Genomic DNA, 13729 nt, shown 5'->3' with positions numbered 1-13729 from the left:
AAAAAATAAAGAATAAAAGACTAAAGTAATGTGTTTTCTTTATGAAGTAATAATAATAAGAATAATAATACAAAGGCTAGATGCTATTGCACCGTGGATGGCAGCCATGTGTGGCGCTCTCCAATTATTTTGTTGTTTTTGTTTGTTTCTCCTGTGTTTAGAAATCTGCACTTGAGATCTGTGAAGAGGAGGTGTGTTGTCCTTCCAGAAACAAAAGACAAGGAAAGCACAGGGCCCAGACATTGTTTCACCCGCTTGTCTAAAATCTTGTGCTGACCAGCTGGCCCCATCTTCACACAGATCTTCAACAGATCACTGGAGCAGTGTGAAGTTCCCTGCTGAAGAGCTAAATAGCTAATTTGGTATTAGAAAATCACTTGCCATTAAAATAAATGCTGCTGAAAGCTATTTGATTTGTTAAATGAAGCTTAACATTGTCTATGTGTTTGTTTTTGAGTTGCCACAATATACAATAGACTGGCATGTCTTAAGGTCAATATTAGGTAAAAAATAGCAACAAAGAAACAGCTTTCTCTAGAAACTTGTCAGTCAATAGTTTTTTGAGAATGAAGGCTAAATAATGTTTTAAATTGCCAAAACAAACTGAAGATTTCATACAAAGGTGTACACTACAGTCTTCAAAGACAAAGGACAACGGGTTCTAACAAGGACAGAAAGAGATGTGGAAGGCCAGATGTACAAGTAAACAAGAGGATAAGTACATCAGAGTCTCTAGTTTGAGAAACAGTCACCTCACATATCCTCAGATGACAGCTTCATTGAATTCTACCTGCTCAACACCAGTTTCATGTACAACAGTAAAGAGAAAACTCGGGGGTTCAGGCCACGTGGAGGATGTTTTTTATTAGAACTCTTTGAAGTAATTCACAAACTTCTGAACATTGTTTTCAAACTGTAATAGTAATATTTCACATTATTAATGTCCGGACTATATATTGTGATCAGTTGAATTCCACTTTGGTGAAAAAACATTACTTTCCATAAGAGCAAAATCTGTACATTATTCCAAACTTTTGGCCAGCAGTGTGTGTGTGTGTATGTATATATATATATATATATATATATATATCATGTATTCGTATATATACTTATATTTTCTGTTCACTTTTTATTTGTATTCTATTTTTATTATTATTATCTGTCTTGTTTTATTGTTTGTGCGCTGGAAGCTTCTGTCACCTAGACAAATTCCTACCCATATCATGCCTTCCTCTCAATGCCCCGACCTTTACCGTGACCAAAACACTGCGAGGCAATCAACATTTGGGCTATATTAAATGAATTTATTATTATAAGTCGTATTAAAATAAATATAAAGGGTATTGACCGACTAGAGCATGGGGAAAAGAGGGGAATCCAACCCTGGTCTTTTGCTTCATAAAACATTGATTTGGATTTTTTTTTATAATTCTTTGTTTTCTCTAAAGAATAGTTGTAAAGCTGGCAAGACATATCTTCTTTTGTATATATATATATATATATATATATATATATATATATATATATATATATATATATATATATATATATATATATATATATATAGTATATATGTAAAATGTGTGGTATAAGGCTGTGCATTAGGATAATGTATTCATATTACTTTTTTAAAAGGTTTACTAAGTAAAATAAATTAATAAAATAATTCTGCTTAATATAAACAAATATTCACACTCACACACTTAAGACGACACTTGGAGGTGCAGTTTGTCTTCAATTTTTGTGTTTCCACCAGACTACTTGAGTGTAAATAGCGCCCCTGTGTGGCAGCTACTATTTACACGTAGTGCAAATAGTTACTCCGCAATATAAAAAATAATAATCATTGATATTACTATAATTACACTAACAGTGGATAGTGTACACTTTGGTATGTAAACACACTGATACATTGAGGTCTGGCATTTTATGTTGATTCATTCAATGTGAACTTTTGATTTTTAAGTGATTTCAAATGCAGGGAGGGATTATCTGCAGCACAATGTATTTTGGGAATTCTATTCAGTACATAATCAGAAATCCATCAATATCCCTTGACAATTATTGCAACCTTAACCATGAAAATATGTAATGGAATTCCTTAAAACATACATTTTATGTTAAATACCCATTGGGAAAGATTACTTTTAGACCCTAAGATAGACCTATATATATTATGTCATATATTTACACTTATATAAAATGTGTAAGAAAATTATGTTTTTCACAACATAAATAATAAGAACAATTTAAGTGCATTGTAATCATAGTCTCATTTGAACTTACTAAATGTATGTCAGGGTAAGACAATTTTCTTGCTGGCATGGTATACAGTAGACTACTAAAACTTGATATTAAATATCTATTTAAATTAATAGGTTTGATTAACTGTTCTTTTCATTAACTGTAGAATGGGTAACACTTTATACATCCTCTAATTAATAAACTAATACATACATTACCTCATCATAATAAACTGTTTAGCACTGTAGGTAATGACCAATGAGTGTAATGTTCACGTTAACGTGTTATATTAATATGTACAGTACATAAGAATGAATGATTACGCTATTTGTTTTATTTGTGAGTAAAGTGAAATAATTTTTAATTTCTTAATAGACAAGCTGATGATTTGATATCATAAGGGGAAAAATGCACCACTGACAGCAGTAAAAGAGAGAAAAAAAATGACATTTGATACTATTGCGAGACACCTTGTCATCTAAGAACAGCATAAAAAAAAAACAAGCACGGGTGCACTGATACTCGTTATTTTCCCAAAGTTTAATAGCATACGTTTTTATTTAAATATATTAATATTTTCACTTATAGCAGTGAAGTAAATATACAGCGAAAATTGTGGTGACTCCACAAAATTTCTCCATCAGCATTTCAGCGTAGACACAAGAAATGTCCTGCCTCTTATTGAAACGAAAAATATATGATTGGTTAGAAAATAAACCATTGCATCTAAAACAAATTTTCTGATTGGTAGCTGAGCTGAGTCGAACTATCAATTATGCCCTTGCCTTCAGTTCAGCGCTCCATCTGCTCCATGCGCGGAAAGACAGATGCTCTGTATTAAAAGTTAATTAAAGGTTATGGATTAAAAGCCTCCTTGCTGTTCTGACTGTCATCTGTATCATAATTCAGTTTAGGTGGGCATACGCAAAATCCTTATATGGCATATGCCCTAGACTACATTATAACTGATGCTGCCAAATTCAACTAATTTATATTTTTTTGCGTTTTCATTGATGCTATGCAAACATTCCTAGAGCAGGTTAGCTATAATCATTTTAAAACAATCCATTTCGATCTATAAGGTAATCTAGATGTTGTAAATCCATATAAAATACAACAAATGTTAACAGCTGAAAGGTTCTCATTTTTATACAATGATACATTTGAATGAAGATATTCCCATCCACATTCTTAGTTCCTTTTGTTGTTGGAGATATAGTATTAATATCTAGTGGAATAAATACTAGTCACTAAAAATTAAGTAATAGTAACATAAAAATAGATACTAGTAAGTTTTAAAGGTGCGATATGTAACAATTTTCATGTAATATTCGCAATTTTTGCCAATGTGTGAAGGGCTTGTAATGCAACTTAAAAAAACAAGCCCTTCCCGGACATCATAGGTTGCCTATTAAAGCCTGTAGACTGATTTTCATGCGAATGGAGTGGGTCGCTATTGCCGTGAAAATCCAAAAGAAAATGATGTTATTGCACGCTCCCGAGAGCCTTGCCTCAGTGCTTTCAACAAACTGCAATATTAGGTAACGTTATCTTAGAGATGGAATCCAGCAAATGGCTGGCTCCCAACACAACAACAACTCCTACACAAACTCTAACTAAGCCAGAACGTGATCATGGTCAAGCAAAAACTGGAGTGAACTTCGGCAGAGCATTTGATTCCTGGAGGGACCTTCGTTCGGTTTTAGGGATCAAAACTGACCTTGAATTTGACATTCAGGTAAGCTTATGGCACTTGTTACGGTTCGACTCGACTCTGCTCGCTTTACTTTTCTGAACTTGCTTTTCCACTGCAGTTTAGTGCCACCTCAACGTGGTTGGGATTATAGGCTGATCGTAATAGTTGCGCTGCCTCTACTGCCATGACATCATCTTAAACGTGACACAAACATTACGGACCATTAACAGTAACACGACCGCTAGCTGTTTGCTACTAGCTCATTGTGCTGCATAAATAAGTTGTTGCATGGTGATTAACAGCTATTGATAAAGCTGGCTAGCTAGCTAATGCCGACATAGGCTATCGTATAAATGCAGTCAATGTATCATGCAAAGAAAAGTGATTACTTCAAACTACAGTCTCGCATAGTCAGACCAATATCCATACATTTTTCTAGCCCTGTTCCTGCACTGGAGAGTTAAATATAATATACTGTGTAATTTTAATTATGCTACCTCATCTGTCAGCATGATGCCAGTGAATCACGTTCAGTCTCACGTTACGTCATTGTGTTGGTCGATGCTCGCTTGCTCACATCCCTATGGAGAGTGTGCACGAGCTCGAGGACGAGCAACAGGTAGCTGGCTGCAGTTCACTTAACGGCCACATGTGTGATTAATAACAAGGGTTTCTGAATCTTACATACCTTTAAGGAATAAATGTTAAAACAGCTTGCCATAAGACACACTTGACCTGCATGATTTAATTATCATAAATGTAAAACACTGTGTATGTGTATTAACAACTAATACACAGCATCAGAGGTAATCAGATGAAAGATTTGCAGGCAGGACATGTTGAGTTATAAGAAACTCGCAGGGAATGCCAAGACTGGGTCTCAGATTCTCAGCCACTGAGTTCAAACAGAGTTTCGTTTACTTTAATTAAAGTTCTTCACTCACACTGTGACCCTGGGAAAGGGATAAGAACATATGCACATTAATGAACTGGTTTGGAAAGCACATGGTTCCAGGCACAATAATGCAAAATAGATACACAATACTGAAAGAGGGATTTTCTTTTTTGTTGTTTTTGTATATTCAGTAGGTAAGGAAACCTTTGAGAATTGTGGCAAATTCCTTTACAAGGTATATGCCTACAGCACAGAATCTAGTTTGGGGAAGGTAATTTCATTTGTGCTGATATGCATGAATGAATGAACGTTACATATAGCACTTTTCTGACACTACACTCAAATGCTTTACACAGTGAACAAGGGGACTCTCCTCAACCACCACCAGTGTGCAGCATCCACCTGGATGATGCGACTGCAGCCATAGTGCGCCAGTACGTTCACCACACACCAGCTATTGGTGGAGAGGAGAGAGTAGAGTAATACAGCCAATTAATGGATGGGGATTATTAGGAAGACATGATTGATAAAGGCCAATGGGGGAATTTGGTAAGGGATACACCCCTACTCTTTTCGAAAATGTCCTGGGATTTTTAATGACCACAGAGAGCAGGACCTCATCACTATACTGGGCCATTAGAACTTACATAGTCCACAGGTTGAGCACCCCCTGCTGGACTCCCTTAAACCTATTCCAGTAGCAGCATTAGTTTTCCAAGGAGGTCTCCCATCCAGATACTGACCAGGCTCAGCCCAGTTTAGCATCATTAGGCAACCAGTCTTGAGCTACAGGGTGATATGGCTGCTGGATATGCAGTACAACAAACAACATGATTGCAAGTTTAATGTTGCTTTTATATGACAGTTTACTGACAAAAATGTACATTTTAGACACAAATGACCAGTTATTATGTTTATGTATACTCCACCAATGAAAAGTGCACTCTTAGAACAATATCTAGTAAAATTAGAAGAACACACTGTTAATATTACTGATTTAAATTAAAGGAATATTTTGGGCTAAATACAAGTTAATCTGAAATGTTGATTACCACAAAAATGAATGTACACTCACTCCTTTTTTATGTAAATCTGGGTTACAGTGAGGCACATGCAATGTAAGTGAATGTGGATGTGAAAGTACTTACTATTTCAAAAGTATATCCACAAGACATAAACAATATGTGTGTTAACATGATTTACTGTGATACAATCGCTTACTAACTTTTTCTGTGTAAAGTTATATCCAATTTTACAACTTTGCTGCCATGACAACGTAACAGTGTAAACCCTAAAATGACATATTAAAAAACGTTACAACTCAAATACTATACAAGGTTTTAATAGAATATTTAACGTAATTGCTTTTATAAAATTATAAGCTTCCCGTATCTGCCTTTAAACACTCTAAAATTTTACTTCCATTGCAATTGCCTCACTGAAACCTAAATTGTTGCTTTATTTAAAGTAGGGGCAAGCAAAATTATTTTTGTGTTAATAACATTATGCCACAAATGCTGTCGATTGAGTTTAACATATTTTTAACCCAGAATATTTCTTTAAATTTCAAGTATTTTTGGTATTCTTTGTTTCTGTTACAGTAGCTTTGTTCACTTCTTTCATTGGATGTTTGCTTTTCTTTGGGTAGCAATATGTACTGTATTTGTAACATATATAAATATATGTAATGTGTAATATATTTTGTGAATCTTTCTCTCAGAGATAAAATAACATAATAATTATGAGCAAAGCCCAAAAGTGGAAAGCACAGTTGAGATTTAAAAGCAGAAATCTATTCTCATCAGATCAGTACTGCAACACTGTTTTCCAGCTCTCCTCTCACGCTTGCTGGATGATGAAAGATTAAAGTGAACAGATGGCATGTGAGAGAAATTAGTTTCTGCATTTCAGTTAACTTCTTTTGTAATTTGAATAGTTCTTAGGCATGGTCCATTTTCAGACAACCTACTGCTATCACTGCTGAACATAGCAATTACTCTAAACCCACAAACCAACATCATGTGTAACCTCATTGCATACGACATTTTGGATGGCTGCATAGAATGAAAGTCACCTAAGTTTTTCATGGCCACTTAGAAATGAACATTAACAGCATAAACATCTAAAAAACATACAGCTTAAGACTTTAGTTAATCTATAAACATAATAAAAATCAAGATTATCATGTTGAAATCAGCCTTTCACTTGAGGTTTTACAAATAAGTGTAACAGCATATGTGGTTTTATAGTGTATTGTTAAAGTCTGAGACCACATAAAACATATATTTTTATATTTTTTTACATTACATACAGTATGTTAGCCAGCAGGTGGTGGCAAAAGATAATCTTTGTGTGTTATATCAGCCAGTTGGTGAAGTGAAGCGAAACCGTTAGTCAGTGTTTACTTAGAACAGCGCTCCGTGATTGCTCATATTACTACTACATTACTAAAGCTAGGAAATAGCTTTAAACGGCTTTAAATTAACAACTTCAGCATTCAGGCTCAACACAGCTGAGAGACACAACAGATTGATTGATTACAGAACTCAAGGTGCTTACCTCTTACCAGAGTTTCCACATCGGATACATACTGTTTAAAGTGGTGGAGGACATTGCGGTTTCTAGGGAATGACTCATGCACACCGGCTACCGCAAAATAGAGAGGAATACCCCCGCTTGGATGGCTATATTACCACTGAGAAATCTGATCTTCAGAAAGCTGATAGCATCTCTGCTTGGGTGTGGCAACAGGTGATAGCACACACTCCGTCTCTCTCTCTCTCTCTCTCTCTCTCTCTCTCTCTCTCTCTCTCTCTCTCTCTCTCTCTCTCTCTCTCTCTCTCTCTCTCTCTCTCTTTCTCTCTTTCTCTCTCTCACACAAACATCCATCCATCCATCCTTGTTTATCCAATAACTTGTAAGAAACAGCACAAACCGTGAAACTTTTTCTGAAGTGACATTTTTAAATTACTTACGAAGGCTTGGACGCATCATTTGTTTTGAACCAGCAACGGCAGATTCTGATCCATTGTGTAAGAAAGTAGTTCCATGTACAAATGTGTTTTTATGACCGTACTCAGTTTATTAAAAAAATTTAAATTTACTTGTTCATTGAACTTGTGATTACCTATGGCCTTTTTTGCTGATTGCCTGCGGCCGAATCACAGCAGTGCTGATGTAGGGCCATATCGCACAATTGCTCCTGTGATATTGCTTAAATATATATATATATATATATATATATATATATATATATATATATATATATATATATATATATATATATATATATATATATATTTTAGAGCCCGACTGATATGGGATTCCACGACCCTGTACACAGGATAAGCGGTTGACGATGGATGGATGGATGGATGATATGGGATTTTTGAGACCGATACTGATACAGATTTTAGAGGGGAATTCACCTATTACTGATATGGGTGCCAATATAGTTGATTTTTTTAGCTGGAATGAAAACAGACCTTTTCTGTGTGGATTGTGCACCGATTTTGCACTAGTATGATTACACAAAGGTACTCAGAAGGCTGCTTTCTTAAACAAATATTTTTATCAAAGAATATTTGACATTATTATTATTAAACATTGTCAACCAATTCTAGAAATGAACACTGAGAAAATAAAGAATAAATAAAAATACTATAAATAGCTAAATAAGTATCAGTAGTACAGTTTAGTATCAGTCAAATGCTGACTATTTTAAAACTGCCAGTCAATTGGGGGCAGGTTGTAAATCAAGAAGCATTTATACCTGCTGAGACAAGAGATAACAGCCACGGTGGTGTTACACCATATTCTGCAATACAAGTTCAGGGGAAAACCAGGCTTTTAAATATTATATTTTGTAAATGCAACGACTGGAATTGTTCAGTTGAAGGGGTACTAAACTGCGAATCCTGAACAAAACAGTTTGGTGAATACATGCATACACATTAACTTCCACTCAGCTGACCAGCAATGAAAGTAGCTATGTTAATTACACATCCAAACTTACTTCTCTGTCTGCTCATATGAATGTAACACATCATAAGAAAGTGTTTCACCGCTGTTCAAATGCACTTCATTGGATCACATCATTTATATGTATAAATGTTTTCCATCTGAAAGGACTAAATATTAAATTAAACAAATGATAATAAAATGCAAAGTAATCTCTTCAGTAATCAAAATATTTTTTTAATGTAACTGTATTCTAATTTTCCAATTATTTAAATTGTAACTGTAATGGAATGCAGTTACTTATATTTTGAATTTTAAATACGTATTCCCGTTACATGTATTCCATTAATCCCCAACTCTGTAAATACACACACTGATCAGCCACAACATTAAAACCACCTGCTAATATTGTGTAGGTCTCACAATAGCATTCTGAGATGATATTCTTCTCACCACAATTGTATAGAGTGGTTATCTGAGTTATGAGACTGTTGTGCGTGAAAATCCCAGGAGATCAGCAGTTACAGAAATACACTAACCAGCCCATCTGGCACCAACAATCATCCATGCGATTATCTAATCAACCAATCGTATGGCAAAATAGAAACAATTTTACTGTATAGCCTAGATTAGGCTTTTTGCATAAATAGTATAGGTCAGAAGAGACCAGACATGATGGTGGGGGGGAAAGAGCGGGAATTAGATTGGTATTTAGCCTACATGACATAGGCCAGATTCAAACCAATTTCACTGCAAGCAGACTATTTTATTGTGAGTATGAGTCTTACTGACTGAACCAAGGCTCCAACAGATACATAAGTCTGATCCCAGATGACATAAACATTAACTCTGGCTGCTAGGGCAGTGGTGGCTCAGTGGTTGAGGCTCAGGGTTACTGACCAGAAGGTCAGGGGTTCAAGCCCCAGCACCACCAAGATGCCACTGTTGGGCCCTTGAGCAAGGAACTTAACTCCAAGTTGCTGCGGGGGGATTGTCCCTGTAATAAAGTGCACTGTAAGTCGCTTTGGATAAAAGTGTCTGCCAAATGCATAAATGTAAATGTCTGCTCAGATGCACTGTCAATCAACTTTCATAGATTTATTTAGAAAAATCAACTTGGTGCCAGATCACAGCCTGTCCTCGACACATTACTCAGTTTCACAGAGAGCATAGAAATGTCTAAATATGGGGCTGGAAAACCACAACGGGCTCATCTGACACTTGGTTTACTTGATCATCAGCTAAGAAATGCAAAGTCATTAGCACCTAAGGATGGCTACAAATACAGACCACGCTGTCAATTATTTATTCATATACTTAGGCCAGAAAATGTAGCCTAATCTGCAGAAATGTTGAACCATGACTGAACGAATCCTTTTGGTAAACAGATTCAAAAGACTGGAATTGTTGGTCTAATTCAAAATCCCCACCATTATAAAACACTGTAATTTTCTGCCCACTTTAAAAGGTGCTTGCGCATGTTTCAAGAAAAATTCATATTCTTAAACTTTAACATTTGGTCCACATCCAGTCATAAACGTTAAAGATAGATAGACAGACAGACAGACAGACAGACAGATGGGTATACAATACTTACTGTTGGTTAAGTGCTGTCTCAGCTTTCTGAACAAAGAGGATTTGCAAAACATCCATGGTTCAGCAACCTGTGCCGGGGCATCGGGTGCCAATATGACTTCAGTAGACCGTTCCATGTTCCACAAGTGTTTTTACAGGGACCAGAATAATAGGCCAAGAGGAAAATAAAGCTCTGCACTAAAACACTTTAAACTGGCTCTGACTCCTCAATAAGATCAGGTGGTAAAACCCAAGGCAGTCAACTGCTGTTGCACTGAAACCTCTCAACAAACTGTTCCACACAGAGACAAATTCATGCAAAATTCTGATCTCAAATGGTATGTCATATGGGTCAGAATTGACTGTTGGGCATCACATCCACCAATTAAACTTTAAATGGGCAGTGTAATTTACAAAAGGCCAAGCAGATGCTGGCCTTGATTGACAGTTTGCGGTGTTCTTTCAATATCAATAGGATTACGGTCTTGCTATTTCAGGGGGTATTTGTCATGGTGGGATATCCTAAGGGCTCTCCTGTGACCCCTAAGTGGCCAGCTACATACTGTAGTTGTGGTGCAGAAAGTTTAAAAAGAGTTAAATTACATCCTCTCATCAGGGACATCAATCAAAAGAGACTGGCATGAAATGTAATGCCCATGATGATGAGTCATCTTTCAATATAGACACTTATTTCTACAATAGTTTTAAATATAGTTTTTTTTTATACACAACTGAACAACTAAACTTCAATCTTTATTTTTAATAAAGGTCAGAAACAACCTAATATTTGATTGTCTTTGTTTTTATATTCAATACCAAATTCAGATTTACAGCAGCTAATCATGCATGATTTAAAAACTAATTTTAATAAACAATTAAATACATATTAAATTAATTAAATGCATAGTTAAATAAAGAAATAATATTTTAATAATTAAATAAACATATATATACGTACACACACACATACATACATATATATACATATATATATATATATATATATATATATATATATATATATATATATATATATTATATATATTAATTCCATATATTAACTATAGATTATTTCAAAATATCATAGTTAATACAGTTATTAGTATGACTCTAAAATTATGAATTAATATGGAATCAAAATTAAGATGCTTTCAGAATATTTATCACATTTATTTAATTATGAAATTGTTAGCTTTTACCAAGTTACCATCATTTTATGGTAGCAACAATAAGTGAGTAAATGTGTTTTGGTGCAAACTATAGTCATCATAGTAGGTTTTATTAAGAGAAAACTTTTTAAAGTAATTAATGTCTATTATTTTTTCAATGTAACTACATCAAATCAAATCAATCAATCAAATCACTTTATTGTCACTTTAACATGGAACAAAATAAGTGTAACAATGTCTATAGCCTACTGCAGTACAAACTAGACTGTAGTTGGTTGTATAGTCACTGCTAAAATATAAAATATAACATTAAAATGTCAAATATGATATTCAAACAACATATCAATATAACTGATTCGGTGATGCCTTACTAAGCAACTCTTTTGACAGCTAGCTATCTGGTGTAGGTTAATAAAGCACTTAATCTGCATGTAAAATTAGATATGTCTCACATTGCGTGTACCTTTCAAATCTAATATCTTTTTTACATCAGCAAAAGCTGCATTAAGCACAAGTCTGTCGCTTTATTATAGTACTACAATTTCATGATCAGCCCCTTAATGGCCGCAGCATATGTGGTCAAATCTCTGCCTGCCTCAGAACAGAATCAGCACATTTCTTAACACTTAAAGAGCCTTTGGTCTTGGAGTAGGTTCAGAAACCATCACCAAGGGACTATACTCCATTAGTGACACTGATGGAACATAGTTAATTATGGTCACCAATGAAATCCTACCATCCTTTTAACTAAGGCAGTGATACCAAAGCATCACTGTCCCAGAAAATGCATTCAAACTCAAATTGAAGTGGACTTGTCCCCACTTTATCACATTTCACTTGGTTCAGCAACACAGGCATGAGTTTAAAAATGTACAGGGCCAAGCGATAAACAGAACACTATGAGCCGATTAAATATCACCAGAGTTATCATTTACAGTGAAACCATTTATCCTTATAAGCTAATGGCAGAGCAAAAATACATAAATAAATTAAATAGCAACAAAACTGTCCTGTAATAATAAACCAATCACTTTAGTTTACTGTTATAGTACTGTTATAATATTTAGTTTACTGATTATCTGCTTGCAAATAAAATGACTTCTTGAATTAAAGACATTACAGTGGGATGTGAAGTTTTTTTTTGTTTTGTTGTTGGAATATTTGTGTATAGACATTCTTAAGAGTAATGCCTGTGTATGTGGAAAACAACCATCTGGTAAAGTATTTTTTGGTCATTATAGAAATATAGATAAGCAATACAGATATTTAAAAATATATATCTCATCATTTACTCACACTCATGCCATCCCAGATGTGTAAGAATTTCTTTCATCGGCTAAACACTAAAGAACATTTTTACAAGAACATCTCAGCTCTGTAGGCCCATACTATGCAAGTGAATAGGTACCAAAATCCACATAAGGTAACATAAAAGTACCCCAGACGACTCTGGGGGAATAATCCATATCTTATGAAGCAATCTGATAGGTGTGGATGAGAAACAGATCAATATGTATGTCCTTTTTCCTTCACTTTCACTTTCTCCTTCTGTTTTTGGTGATTCACAAACTTTGTGTATATCACCCCTACTGGGCAGGGAGGAGAAATCATGATAAAAAATGACTTAATTATGAATATATTTCTCACCCACACCTATCAGATCATGTCTGACCACATGGATTTAACCGCCTGATTACTTTTATGCTCCCTTTATGTGGATTTTGCAGCTTCAAAATGTTGGCACCCATTCACTTGCATTGTATGGACCAACAGAGCTGAAATATGAATTAATGAATTAATTGGTGTTCTGCAGAAGAAAGAAAGTCTTAGACATTTGCCAGGGGATGAGTAAATCATGAGAGAATTTTCATACTTGGGTGAACCATCCCTTTAAGTGTGTTCACTTCATATAAAATAATGCATTTGTAATAATGATTTTTTTATACTATTTAAATGTACCATATTCTTTCAAGGGGGTAAATAGTGTTGGTAGTGTGTTCCAATCACTAGATGGAGCTATAGGGCAATTCTTTTAAAATATCCTCAGTTTGACCTTAGTCTTACATTCACATGGATAAATTAAAAACAAATTTGACTAAATTAACAGCACGTTAATTCTACAAAGTGCATCAAATCCTGTTTAGAATTAGGTTTAAAATTAAGTGTTATTATTCAATTGCAACCACATAT

General features: G+C 34.7%; 1 protein-coding gene across 2 annotated transcripts in view; it reads right to left on the bottom strand.

Annotated features, from left to right (window-relative positions):
• LOC127640527 (cytosolic carboxypeptidase 4-like) overlaps positions 1-10518 on the bottom strand; it is a 207668-nt gene extending 197150 nt beyond the window's left edge. For both annotated transcript variants that reach the window (XM_052123142.1, XM_052123143.1), the window contains exon 1: positions 10393-10518. In XM_052123142.1, coding sequence (XP_051979102.1) covers positions 10393-10507 — 115 coding nt within the window. In that variant the 5' untranslated portion in view covers positions 10508-10518. The remainder of the gene's footprint in view (positions 1-10392) is intronic.
• Between the last annotated feature and the right edge of the window lie 3211 nt (positions 10519-13729).

The sequence above is a fragment of the Xyrauchen texanus genome, chromosome 49, assembly GCF_025860055.1.
Source record: "Xyrauchen texanus isolate HMW12.3.18 chromosome 49, RBS_HiC_50CHRs, whole genome shotgun sequence".
In the NCBI taxonomy this organism is placed as follows: domain Eukaryota; kingdom Metazoa; phylum Chordata; class Actinopteri; order Cypriniformes; family Catostomidae; genus Xyrauchen; species Xyrauchen texanus.
The sequence above is the reverse complement of the archived record's forward strand: the minus strand, read 5'-3'. Positions and strand labels throughout refer to the sequence as shown.